Source organism: Lipotes vexillifer, unplaced genomic scaffold, assembly GCF_000442215.2.
Source record: "Lipotes vexillifer unplaced genomic scaffold, Lipotes_vexillifer_v1.1 scaffold636, whole genome shotgun sequence".
NCBI classification, from domain to species: Eukaryota; Metazoa; Chordata; class Mammalia; order Artiodactyla; family Lipotidae; genus Lipotes; species Lipotes vexillifer.
The window spans coordinates 1268159-1280550 of NW_006786547.1; the positions used below are offsets into that span (position 1 = coordinate 1268159).

Below are 12392 nucleotides of genomic sequence, written 5' to 3' on the forward strand. Positions count from 1 at the left end.
CCCTACTACGGCCGCGAGGAGGAGCTGCACAAGCACCCCATCAGGCGCTCTGTGGACGGCGGGGCCTCGCTGCTCCCGGGCAGCGGGGGTGGGCGCCGGCGCAGGGAGCTGGACCCCATGGACATCCGCGGGTGAGTGCGTTCCCACGGGGCCCCTCCCACCCCCGCAGGCCAGGCCCTCCTGACTGTCAGGGCCCCCCCGCCCCCCCAGCGTCAGCGCTCTTCCCCCTACATGGTGAAAGAGGCCCAGGACTTACGGGGCCTGCGAGGGGTGAGGGGCAGAGACAGCATTTCCCCTGGGGCTCTTCACCCACCCCATGGCCCAGGCCCTGGAGCCCGGGGTCAGCTCTCGGGGGAGGATCAGGTTCTTGACATCTCTTTCCTTCCGAGATGCGGAACAGGGATGCTCGTGGCACTCAAGGGAGCCCCGGGGCCGGGGTTGGGGCGGGAGCCCTCTGAGGAGTGTCTGTGATGAGCAGCTACGCGTGCCCTGCTGGGGCTGACGTCGTGGGCTGGCAGGGGCGCTGGCCACCTCCAGGGTTGTTCCTGTCCAGACCCAGCTCCCCGCCGCCCCAGGCTGCCCCCTCGGGTTCTGGGAGTGCCTCCGCCCCCGCCCATCAGAGTGATGCCGCAGGGGCCAGAGCTGGTCCCTGGAGGCAGTGGGCTGGGTGGGCACAGGGAGGAGGCTGGGGTCCGAGCCCCCCGACCCCGGTGCGCCCCCAGGTCCATCGTCTACCTGGAGATCGACAACCGGCAGTGCGTCCAGTCGTCCTCGCAGTGCTTCCAGAGCGCCACGGACGTGGCCGCCTTCCTGGGCGCGCTCGCCTCGCTGGGCAGCCTCAACATCCCCTACAAGATCGAGGCCGTGCAGAGTGAGTGGCCCGCCCTGCTCGCCCAGCCACACTCCCTCGGGAGCTTTTGCGTGTACTGGGAGGGGTCCGCCTGGGAGGCGCTGTCTCCCAGTTCCCCTCCAAGGTGCTCACGTTCTTCGTGCCATTTGCCACCCACGGGGGTGTCACGCCATCCAGAGTTTCGGGAGTGTCTGCTGGCGTTTTCCGCCCCGCACGCTCTCCCTCCCCACAGTGACAGCTGTCAGCGAGGCTGGCCCAGGGGAACCAGCACATCCCAGAAAGTGGGAGCCTTTTTCTCGCCCCACCCCTCCCTCCTGATTTTTCTTTGTTGGGTATTATTTCAAAATCATTACAGCTTTTTTTTTAAAAAAAAAAAAAGGAGCGAGAGAGAAAAGAATTGATCGGTGTCATGTGAAGTGTTGAAGTTTGTATCTCGAAAATCCCCCTCAATCCTTTGTCTTAACAGCTCAGTGCAGGCGCAGTGATTTGAAGTTGGCTAATCCCTTGAAGGAGAAACAAGCAAAGCCGCCCCCAGATGGCCGGCTGGTGCAGGAGAGAATTTAGCGATAGTTTGCAATTCTGATTAATCGCGTAGAAAATGACCTTATTTTGGGGGGCGGGATGGAGGAGGGTGGGCGAGGAGGCGCCCGGCCGAGGAGCCAGTGCGCTGCCCCCGGCCGCCAGCCTGCCTGGTAGCTCGGCCTGATGCCCGCAGGTGAGACGGTGGAGCCGCCCCCGCCTGCGCCGCTGCACTTCATGTACGTGGCCGTGGTGGCCTTCGTGCTGCTCTTCTTTGTGGGCTGCGGGGTGCTGCTGTCACGGAAGCGCCGGCGGCAGCATGGCCAGCTCTGGTTCCCCGAGGGCTTCAAGGTGTCGGAGGCCAGCAAGAAGAAGCGGCGGGAGCCCCTCGGCGAGGACTCCGTGGGCCTCAAGTTAGTGGCCGTGGCCGTGGCATCTGGGGGACTTGCCGGGAGGCGGGGCCGCCCCCTATGGACCCACGGGCCCCACCTCGGACGCCGGGCGCCCCACCCCCTCACCCCCAGGCCCCTGAAGAATGCCTCGGACGGCGCCCTCGTGGACGACAACCAGAGCGAGTGGGGCGACGAGGGCCTGGAAGCCAAGAAGTTCCGGGTAAGTTGGTGCCCCAGGGCCCCCAGCCCCGCCGCTCCCCGCTTGCGGCCCCTTAGGACGTGACCCTCCGTTCAACCCTGTTCCTTAGTTCGAGGAGCCCGTAGTCCTTCCCGACCTGGATGACCAGACAGACCACCGGCAGTGGACCCAGCAGCACCTGGACGCCGCCGACCTCCGCGTGTCCGCCATGGCCCCCACGCCGCCCCAGGGCGAGGCCGACACCGACTGCATGGACGTCAACGTCCGCGGGCCGGGTAGGTGCCGCCAGCCCCCTGCACCACCCTTCGGGGCTCCACCCTGGGGCACCTATAGCTGCTTCGGGCAGCCCGCTCTTGCCTGACCTCGTGACCCGCCTGCCCGCCTCCCCTGAGCCCTCAGGGTCAGTACCTGGAAGCTCACCTTTGGGGGATGAGACCGTGGAGGGGATGGGGACCCTGGGGAGTCGCTAAGCTTCCTCGCCGGCACGCCCCTCGGGGTGACGGTCTCAAAACTCACTCTGCCCTCCAAGTTCATTTCTTGATCCGAAACGCTTCGAGACACCCAAGGTGTTGGTTTCCTAACCACCCATTTCTTACGTGGTCTCTCTCCTGGGTGGGCTGTTGGTGAAGGTCTCGGGCAGGTCTGGAGGCAGAGCGGCGGGCGTCTCTGTCGCCCACCAGCCCATTGGAGCTGGACTTGGCTATGCCCTCGGGGAGCTTGCATGGGCTGCGTTGGCCCCAGGCAGGGTGGCCTCCGTGGGCCGCGTGTCCGCAGTCCCGAGCGGCTGCCGGGGGCCGGCCTTGCTGACCAGGCCCCGCCCCTGCCCCGCCCCTGCAGACGGCTTCACGCCCCTCATGATAGCCTCCTGCAGCGGAGGGGGCCTGGAGACGGGCAAGAGCGAGGAGGAGGAGGACGCACCCGCCGTCATCTCGGACTTCATCTACCAGGGCGCCAGCCTGCACAGCCAGACGGACCGCACCGGCGAGACCGCCCTGCACCTGGCTGCCCGCTACTCGCGCTCCGACGCGGCCAAGCGCCTCCTGGAGGCCGGCGCTGACGCCAACATCCAAGACAACATGGGACGCACCCCGCTGCACGCGGCCGTGGCTGCCGACGCGCAGGGTGTCTTTCAGGTGGGCAGCCGTGCCCGCGCCCTTCTGCTATAGCTTGCGCCCGCCTTCCCTCCTCATGGCCGGGCCCCGGAGCCCTCATTCCAAGTGTGGCCAGAGCAGGGGCAGCTGGCGTCTCCCCCACTTCCCCACCTCGAGCCTTTGCACCCTGAAGGGGGCCCAAGGCCGGGGAGGGCATCAAAGCCCCGTGTCGTCCTCGCGGGGGGGCCCGGCTAGCCGCGGTCCAGCAGGAGGCCGTGGGGACCTGCAGGAAGCAGGGCCTCCTCGCCTTCACCCAAGACAGGCTCCGTCCTCTGCGTCTGCCCCTCCCGCCTTGGCCCTCCCTCCCTGCTTTGGCTGGAGGCGTTGCCTCTGGTGGTGGGGAGAAGGGCTGGAGGCTGCTGTTTGCTGCCTGCAAACTGGGGTCTCAGGACCAGGGTGGATTAGGGAGTTGAGTGCCTGGGCTTCTGGGGAATGTCCCTGGCACAGGGTGCTTTGAAAGCCGCCGGCCGGTCCCCCTGCCACAGACCAACCAGGCTCTGGGCAGTGGTGGTCTGCACAGACGGGCAGGTAAACGGGGCGCAGACGGGGGTTTTAATTTAGTAATTTTTGACGTGCTGTCTTTCTATGGAAGTAAGAGATCAAGGACGATTTAAATGAGCCCCTGGAGGCAGGCCCTGGCGAGTTTGCTCTGGCAGCCTCTCTGGCGCTTAGAGACATAAATTCTCATGGGCGCTTGTTTCACAGGCGTTAGGCCCGTTCCGTGTGTGGCTTGGTCCCCAGTTCCGTTCACCCACCAGCAAACAGTGACCGTCCTTCTCACGGGTGCTCTGGCCCCGGCCCCTCTAGCGGCGGCCGGTGGTTCCCCCCGCACCGCCCCAGCTCCATGGCCGTCCAGTCTCGCTGGGGCCACTTAGACCCCAGGAGGGGCTGCTTCCATGTCAGGGATCAGATCCCAAGCATCTGTCCCAGGTGGGGGCCTCGCGCTCACACTGGCCGAGCCTGAGACCTTCCTGGTCGCCTAGATCCTCATCCGGAACCGAGCCACGGACCTGGACGCCCGCATGCACGACGGCACAACTCCACTGATCCTGGCCGCCCGCCTGGCCGTCGAGGGCATGCTGGAGGACCTCATCAACTCGCATGCCGATGTCAACGCCGTGGATGACCTGGGTGAGCCAGGCTGCGCCCAGCCCGCAGGGGTGCCCTCAGGCACCTGCTGCTCCCTAACCCGCCCTCTGCTTCCCCTCGCAGGCAAGTCCGCCCTGCACTGGGCCGCCGCGGTGAACAATGTGGAGGCCGCCGTCGTGCTCCTGAAGAATGGGGCCAACAAGGACATGCAGAACAACAAGGTGGGCCGGGCGGCCAGTCACGGCCCCTGACGAGGGGGCCTGGAGACGGGCAAGAGCGAGGAGGAGGAGGACGCACCCGCCGTCATCTCGGACTTCATCTACCAGGGCGCCAGCCTGCACAGCCAGACGGACCGCACCGGCGAGACCGCCCTGCACCTGGCTGCCCGCTACTCGCGCTCCGACGCGGCCAAGCGCCTCCTGGAGGCCGGCGCTGACGCCAACATCCAAGACAACATGGGACGCACCCCGCTGCACGCGGCCGTGGCTGCCGACGCGCAGGGTGTCTTTCAGGTGGGCAGCCGTGCCCGCGCCCTTCTGCTATAGCTTGCGCCCGCCTTCCCTCCTCATGGCCGGGCCCCGGAGCCCTCATTCCAAGTGTGGCCAGAGCAGGGGCAGCTGGCGTCTCCCCCACTTCCCCACCTCGAGCCTTTGCACCCTGAAGGGGGCCCAAGGCCGGGGAGGGCATCAAAGCCCCGTGTCGTCCTCGCGGGGGGGCCCGGCTAGCCGCGGTCCAGCAGGAGGCCGTGGGGACCTGCAGGAAGCAGGGCCTCCTCGCCTTCACCCAAGACAGGCTCCGTCCTCTGCGTCTGCCCCTCCCGCCTTGGCCCTCCCTCCCTGCTTTGGCTGGAGGCGTTGCCTCTGGTGGTGGGGAGAAGGGCTGGAGGCTGCTGTTTGCTGCCTGCAAACTGGGGTCTCAGGACCAGGGTGGATTAGGGAGTTGAGTGCCTGGGCTTCTGGGGAATGTCCCTGGCACAGGGTGCTTTGAAAGCCGCCGGCCGGTCCCCCTGCCACAGACCAACCAGGCTCTGGGCAGTGGTGGTCTGCACAGACGGGCAGGTAAACGGGGCGCAGACGGGGGTTTTAATTTAGTAATTTTTGACGTGCTGTCTTTCTATGGAAGTAAGAGATCAAGGACGATTTAAATGAGCCCCTGGAGGCAGGCCCTGGCGAGTTTGCTCTGGCAGCCTCTCTGGCGCTTAGAGACATAAATTCTCATGGGCGCTTGTTTCACAGGCGTTAGGCCCGTTCCGTGTGTGGCTTGGTCCCCAGTTCCGTTCACCCACCAGCAAACAGTGACCGTCCTTCTCACGGGTGCTCTGGCCCCGGCCCCTCTAGCGGCGGCCGGTGGTTCCCCCCGCACCGCCCCAGCTCCATGGCCGTCCAGTCTCGCTGGGGCCACTTAGACCCCAGGAGGGGCTGCTTCCATGTCAGGGATCAGATCCCAAGCATCTGTCCCAGGTGGGGGCCTCGCGCTCACACTGGCCGAGCCTGAGACCTTCCTGGTCGCCTAGATCCTCATCCGGAACCGAGCCACGGACCTGGACGCCCGCATGCACGACGGCACAACTCCACTGATCCTGGCCGCCCGCCTGGCCGTCGAGGGCATGCTGGAGGACCTCATCAACTCGCATGCCGATGTCAACGCCGTGGATGACCTGGGTGAGCCAGGCTGCGCCCAGCCCGCAGGGGTGCCCTCAGGCACCTGCTGCTCCCTAACCCGCCCTCTGCTTCCCCTCGCAGGCAAGTCCGCCCTGCACTGGGCCGCCGCGGTGAACAATGTGGAGGCCGCCGTCGTGCTCCTGAAGAATGGGGCCAACAAGGACATGCAGAACAACAAGGTGGGCCGGGCGGCCAGTCACGGCCCCTGACGCCGCTCTCTGTCACTGTGACCTGGACCTCAGCCCCGTCCTTGGCTGTCCCTGGGCGGGGTGGGGTGACCCAGATGGTACACGTTGAGTCAAGAGGCTGGTGGGTGCGGGGGGCTCTGTGCTGGGAGGCCCCCAGGTGTAAACGCGAGTGGCCACCTTCTGCGCCTGGACCGCCCCCCCCCCCCGTCTCCCTCCCTGAGGCCAAGGAGGCGCTTTCCTTCCTCCCCAGCCCAGTCCGACCCCGCGTCTCCTGAACTTGGCGCTGGGCTCCCCCGTGTGTCCAGCCCCACCTCACACTTCACTGACCCCTGGTTGCATTTCAGACTGTCCTGGGGGAGGGGCGCAGGGGGCAGTGTTGGGCCCAGGAGCTCCTGAGTTCACGGCGGGGCAGCGACGTGATCCCACCTCCCGTTGGGGAGACTCCGCCTCGGAGACGGAGGGGCTGGCCGAAGGGCCTGCCGTGGCGTGGCGGTGGCCATGGCCGAGGCCTTGTGTGTACCAGGCAGGCACCATCAGGCCTCACCCCACACGCACACAGCAGCCTCGGGGGCATACGCGGCATGTCCGCTGTACAGATAAGAAAGCCGAGACCGAGGGACAGAGCTAAGATGTCAGGGTTCCTGGGGGACCGTGTGGTGCCCACGGATGCGCTTTAGGCATCCCCAAGCCCCTGAAATTGTGGCAGGGTTTGCGTCTGTGCAGGTTGGGAGGGAGGGAAGAGGGGCCACAGTCTGCTAGATTTCCTGTGGGGCCTATGACCCCCGGAAAGGTGAAGCTTAACTGACTTAGAGTTTAGGATCCCACAGACCGCCTCTGGGTGGGTCTCAGAAGATGTATTTAAGACCCTTTTTGTTAAGACTTAACAGGCCAGGTAAAGGTAGCATGCTGGGGAGGGTCGAGATGAGCTGGCCCCCACCCCGTGGCCGGGAGGAGGGGGCCAGACCGCCGGTCCCTCTGGTGACAGGTGACCTCCTCACCTGCCCCCATCCATTCCCCCAGGAGGAGACGCCCTTGTTCTTGGCCGCCCGGGAGGGCAGCTACGAGACGGCCAAGGTGCTGCTGGACCATTTCGCCAACCGGGACATCACGGACCACATGGACCGCCTGCCCCGTGACATCGCGCAGGAGCGCATGCACCACGACATCGTGCGGCTACTGGACGAGTACAGCCTGGTGCGCAGCCCCCCGCTGCACGGCGCGCCCACCCTGTCGCCCCCGCTCTGCTCTCCCAGCGGCTACCTGGGTAACCTCAAGCCCGCCGTGCAGGGCAAGAAGGCCCGCAAGCCCGGCGCCAAGGGCCTGGCCTGCGGCGGCAAGGAGCCCAAGGACCTCAAGGCGCGGAGGAGGAAGTCCCGGGACGGCAGGGGCTGCTTGCTGGACAGCTCAAGCGTGCTGTCGCCCGTGGACTCCCTGGAGTCCCCCCACGGCCACCTGTCGGACGTGGCCTCCCCGCCCCTCCTGCCCTCCCCTTTCCAGCAGTCTCCCTCTATGCCCCTCAACCACCTGCCCGGGATGCCTGAGGCCCACCTGGGCGTCAGCCACCTGAGCGCGGCAGCCAAGCCCGAGATGGCAGCGCTGAGTGGGGGTGGCCGGCTGGCCTTCGAGGCGGGGCCGCCACGCCTCTCCCACCTTCCCGTGGCTCCCGGCACCAGCACGGTCCTGGGTGCTGGTGGCAGCGGGAGCTGCGGTGGGGCCGTGAATTTCACCGTGGGTGGGGCCGCAGGCTTGAACGGCCAGTGCGAGTGGCTGTCACGGCTGCAGAATGGCCTGGTGCCGAACCAGTACAACCCGCTGCGAGGGAGTGTGGCGCCGGGCACCCTGAGCACGCAGGCCCCCGCCCTCCAGCACGGCATGGTGGGCCCGCTGCACGGCGGCCTGTCTGCCACCACCCTGTCCCAGATGATGAGCTACCAGGCCCTGCCCAACACACGGCTGGCCGCCCAGCCTCACCTGGTGCAGCCTCAGCAGCAACAGCAGAACTTACAGATGCAGCCACCGAACATGCAGCCGCAGGCACCGCAGCCACACCTCGGTGTGGGCTCGGCCACCAGCGGCCACATGGCCCGGAGCTTCCTGGCGGGGGAGCTGAGCCAGGTGGATGTGCAGCCCCTGGGCCCCGGCAGCCTGGCGGCGCACACCGTCCTGCCGCAGGACAGCCAGGTCCTGCCCACGTCGCTGCCAGCCGCGCTGGCCCCGCCCATGACCACCGCCCAGTTCCTGACGCCCCCCTCCCAGCACAGCTACTCCTCCCCCGTGGACAACACCCCCAGCCACCAGCTGCAGGTGCCCGAGCACCCCTTCCTCACCCCGTCCCCGGAGTCCCCCGACCAGTGGTCCAGCTCATCGCCACACTCCAACATCTCCGACTGGTCCGAGGGCATCTCCAGCCCGCCCACCAGCATGCCGTCCCAGATCGCCCACGTTCCTGAGGCCTTTAAGTAAACAGCCGGCTGCCCCCAGGGACCCTGTGCTTCCTTTCCCAAGCCCTGCTGGACGTTCGCGTGTGCTCCGTGGATGTCGGGGCCGACCAAAGGAGCTTTTTTCAAAATGTGTCTTTATACAAAATAAGAGGACAAGGATTTTTAATTTTTTTTTTTTTTTTTAGTATTTATTTATGTACTTTTATTTTACCTGGGAACACTGTCTTTTTATTTATATGTACTGTTTTGTATATCACCAGGTAGCAACTTTTATCCGCTCCAAGAAAAAAGACTAGTTCTCTGTCGTGATTTCCCCGCTTAGGATAAAGATTCCTAGGTGTTTGTAAAATATAAACAAAGATTCATGATTTCCAAATGCCATTTATTTATTGATTTCCTTTTTTTTTTTTTTTTAACCTGAAAAGAAATGTCAGAGAAGGGAGGTTTTTGAGCCACAGCATTGTTCAAAAAGCTCCCGGGGTGCCCGGGCCTGCTGCCCATTTCCCCAGACAGCCCCCTCACCCCTCCTCCAAAGCCGGACCACTCCCCCTACCCCCGCTCCCAGGGCCACCTGCCTTCTGCGAGAAGATGCATCTAGAGGTAGAAAAGCAGACCCTTTACTCCTTTGGCACATGGGTTAATTTGCATCCAAAATAGGAAAGGAACATGTGAAATGATGTGGTTTATGCGTTTTGGTGTTCTTTTAAATGACTTTTTTAAAACATGCTTTTAAAAACGTGTCCTTGGGGTATACCAAGCGTACATTTCATGGTACCAATCATGAATCTTTGTTTCGGGTTCAGTGTTATGTAGTTGTTCATTGGTATTGTGAGTTCTTGTTCTTCCTGGAGGCTCCCAGGCCCCACCCCACCGCCCCCGCTGATATTTAAGCATCGTGCGGAGTGAGAAGTCAGAGGTGTGGTACCCACCTTGGACCCCACGATGGGGAGGCCTACCCCTTTCTGGGGAAAGACACTGCCTGCGCCACCCCGTTGGAGGTGTCTCAGCTTGAACTGCCTCTCCCAGGTTCAGCGGAAGATGGATTGGTGCTCCTGGGGCCCGAGCGCTGATGGGCCCTGTCTTTATAGGAGACTTGGAAAAACATGGTCGTGTGCAGCCTCACTGCTCAGAGACCCTCGTGCCAGGGCCTGGCGCGGCTCAGTGGGGCGCTTGGGGCGCCGGGAGCCTGCTTGCGGGCCACCCCTCCTGGTTCGGGGGGGTGGGGCGTGCCCCCCGGGGGAGGGAGCAGATTCTTACATTATCAAGTATAAGCCTGTGGCAGAGTAAATGTCTGTAAATACATTTCTAAATGGGGGATTTTGTTTAAGAAATCTGATTGAACAAATCTGTCAGGGGTCATGTTGGTAAGGGATGTCAGAACCCAGGCCCCACGACCTGACCTGCAGCTGCCGAACCGTAGCTCCTGAGAGCAAAGTCAGGAAGGGTCCTGTCGCCCACTGTGCTCGGGCAGCTGCTCAGGCCTCGCCGGGCACAATGTTGGGCCACCCCTAGTGGGCATGACCAGACACTTCCTACGATGTTGCTTCTTACTGTGTTTTATAAAATAGAGTGTAGTTTACATGAAAAGTAAACTTTTTAAAAAAGTTATCTACATGCAAAACTGCAGGTGATGAAAATGATGTATTTTTTTTCATCTTTTTTGTCTGATTTGCAATAAAAATGATTCTGATGGTTGTCCAGATTTTGCTAAACTCGGCTGCGGTGCTGACTTGCTTTCTGAGGGCGGGGAACAGCAGGGCAGTCCGCTCCAAAGTACCTCCCGATGGGACAGCGGCGGTGAGACCGCCCAGCCCTGGCCCGTGGGTGCTGGCGTCACTCTGTCCGCTCGGAAGGCGTCCAGAGTCCCTGTCTACCACGGGGAGGCAGACACCCTGCAGGGAGCCGGGCACATACAGCCCGACACCACCAGGCTCCGGGCTCTCCCATTTGTCTGGGCCACGGAGGGCGAGGCGCCACTGACCAGCCTGGGGACCACGGCCCAGGGGCCGCTGCAGGAAAGAGGGGCACAGGGAGGGGCCGGGAGGCCACGGGAAGGAGTCCAGACCCCAGCGTGAGGTCAGAGGGAGCCGCAGGAACATCTGAGCAGGGGCACCATGGGGGTGACCCCAAGGGGTGCAGGCTGGGCAGAACCATTGGCTCAGGGATCCTGAGTTGGGCCACCGGACACCCACGTGGGCCTCTCCCCGTCCCTCCTGCCTGTGCCCCTCCTCTCACCTGGCCCCGCCCACCCCTTCTCTACCTGGCCCCGCCCCCAGGCCAGTGGCTTCAAACCAGATTTTGTTTTTTTAATTAAAGAAATTTTTTTTAACTTTATTTATTTTTTGGCTGTGTTGGGTCTTTGTTGCTGTGCACAGGCTCTCTCTAGCTGCGGCGAGCAGGGGCTACTCTTGGTTGCGGTGCGCGGGCTTCTCATCGCGGTGGCTTCTCTTGCTGCAGAGCACGGGCTCTAGGCACGTGGGCTTCAGTGGTTGTGGCTCGCGGGCTCTAGAGCGCAGGCTCAATAGTTGTGGCGCACGGGCTCAGTTGCTCCGCGGCACATGGCATCTTCCTGGACCAGGGATCGAACCCGTGTCCTCTGTATTGGCAGGAGGATTGTTAACCACTCTGCCACCAGGGAAGTCCCCAAACCAGAATAACAGAGAGCCCGGTGACCCCCTTCCACTGCAAAGTGCCGCCTGCCCCTAGGCCGGGCCTATCCAGGCACAAAGGTGAACCCAAGATTTCCTCACTGAGTTCGGATGCTTCGTTCCTGGGACAGGAGGTTCTGGGAAGTGGAATATGGCAAATAGCTGAATTTTCATCTTTGGGGGGCGGTACCCAGCCTGAATTCTGCCCAAAGAACACCCACACCGCAAAATTACACTCCTAGGTGTACACTTGAGAAAAGTGAAAACAGACTCACACAAGTGCATCTACACATGTGCTCACAGCAGCCAAGAGGTAGGAACAACCCAAATGCCCATCAGCTGCCAAATGGACGAACCAAATGCAGTAGGCCCACGCTGTGACGGTTAATTTTATGTGTCAACTTGGCTGGGGGGCCATTTGGCCAAACGTGAGGGTGTTTCCGGATGAGATTAGCATTGGAATCTGTGGGCTGAGTAAAGCAGACACCACCACCCCGCCCATGCGGGTGGGTCTCACCCAATCAGGTGAAGACTTGAATAGAACGAAAAGGTTGGGTAAGAGGGACGTCCTCCTGCCGACCACGTGAGCTGGGACGTCAGTCTCTTGCTGCCGTCGGATTTGCACCGAAGCATCAGCACCCCTGGTCTCGAGCTGCTGACCACAGGTCTGGGGACTTTGGAGCCCCCATATCGTGTGAGTCGATTCTTTGTAATCAATTTCTTTATGTATTGATACATCCTGTTGGCTCTGTTTCTCTGGAGAACCCAGACTAAATACACATATGATGGAATATTATTCAGCCATGAAAAAGAATGAAGCTACCTACACCTGCTACAGCACAGCTGAAACTCAGAAACATCATGCTGAGCGAAAGAAGCCAGACGCGGGCTTCCCTGGTGGCGCCGTGGTTGGGAGTCTGCCTGCCGATGCAAGGGATGTGAGTTCGTGCCCCGGTCCGGGAAGATCCCACATGCCACGGAGCGGCTGGGCCCGTAAGCCATGGCCGCTGAGCCTGCGCATCCAGAGCCTGTGCTCAGCAACGAGAGAGACCACAACAGTGAGAGGCCCGTGTACTGAAAAAAAAAAAAAAAAAAGAAGCCGGACGCTAGAGGTCACACACTGTATGGCTGCATTTGTATGAAACGTGCAGACGAGGTAAACCCATAGAGGCAGCAGCAGGTGAGTGGTTCCCAGGGCTGAGGGCAGTAGGGGATGGGAAGCGACTGCCCAGTGGGGCTGGCGTGTTACGCTGG

At 62.5% G+C, this 12392-nt stretch overlaps 1 protein-coding gene across 1 annotated transcript in view; it reads left to right on the top strand.

The window, feature by feature from the left end:
- NOTCH1 (notch receptor 1) overlaps positions 1–8512 on the top strand; it is a 47593-nt gene extending 39081 nt beyond the window's left edge. Inside the window, exons 27-35 of the mRNA XM_007458973.1 lie at positions 1–131; positions 723–871; positions 1566–1782; positions 1894–1981; positions 2070–2235; positions 2798–3093; positions 4095–4242; positions 4324–4421; positions 7070–8512. The exon at positions 1–131 is cut by the window's left edge and continues 286 nt beyond it. Of these exons, the coding sequence (XP_007459035.1) occupies positions 1–131; positions 723–871; positions 1566–1782; positions 1894–1981; positions 2070–2235; positions 2798–3093; positions 4095–4242; positions 4324–4421; positions 7070–8512 (2736 nt within the window). The remainder of the gene's footprint in view (positions 132–722; positions 872–1565; positions 1783–1893; positions 1982–2069; positions 2236–2797; positions 3094–4094; positions 4243–4323; positions 4422–7069) is intronic.
- Positions 8513–12392: the final 3880 nt, after the last annotated feature.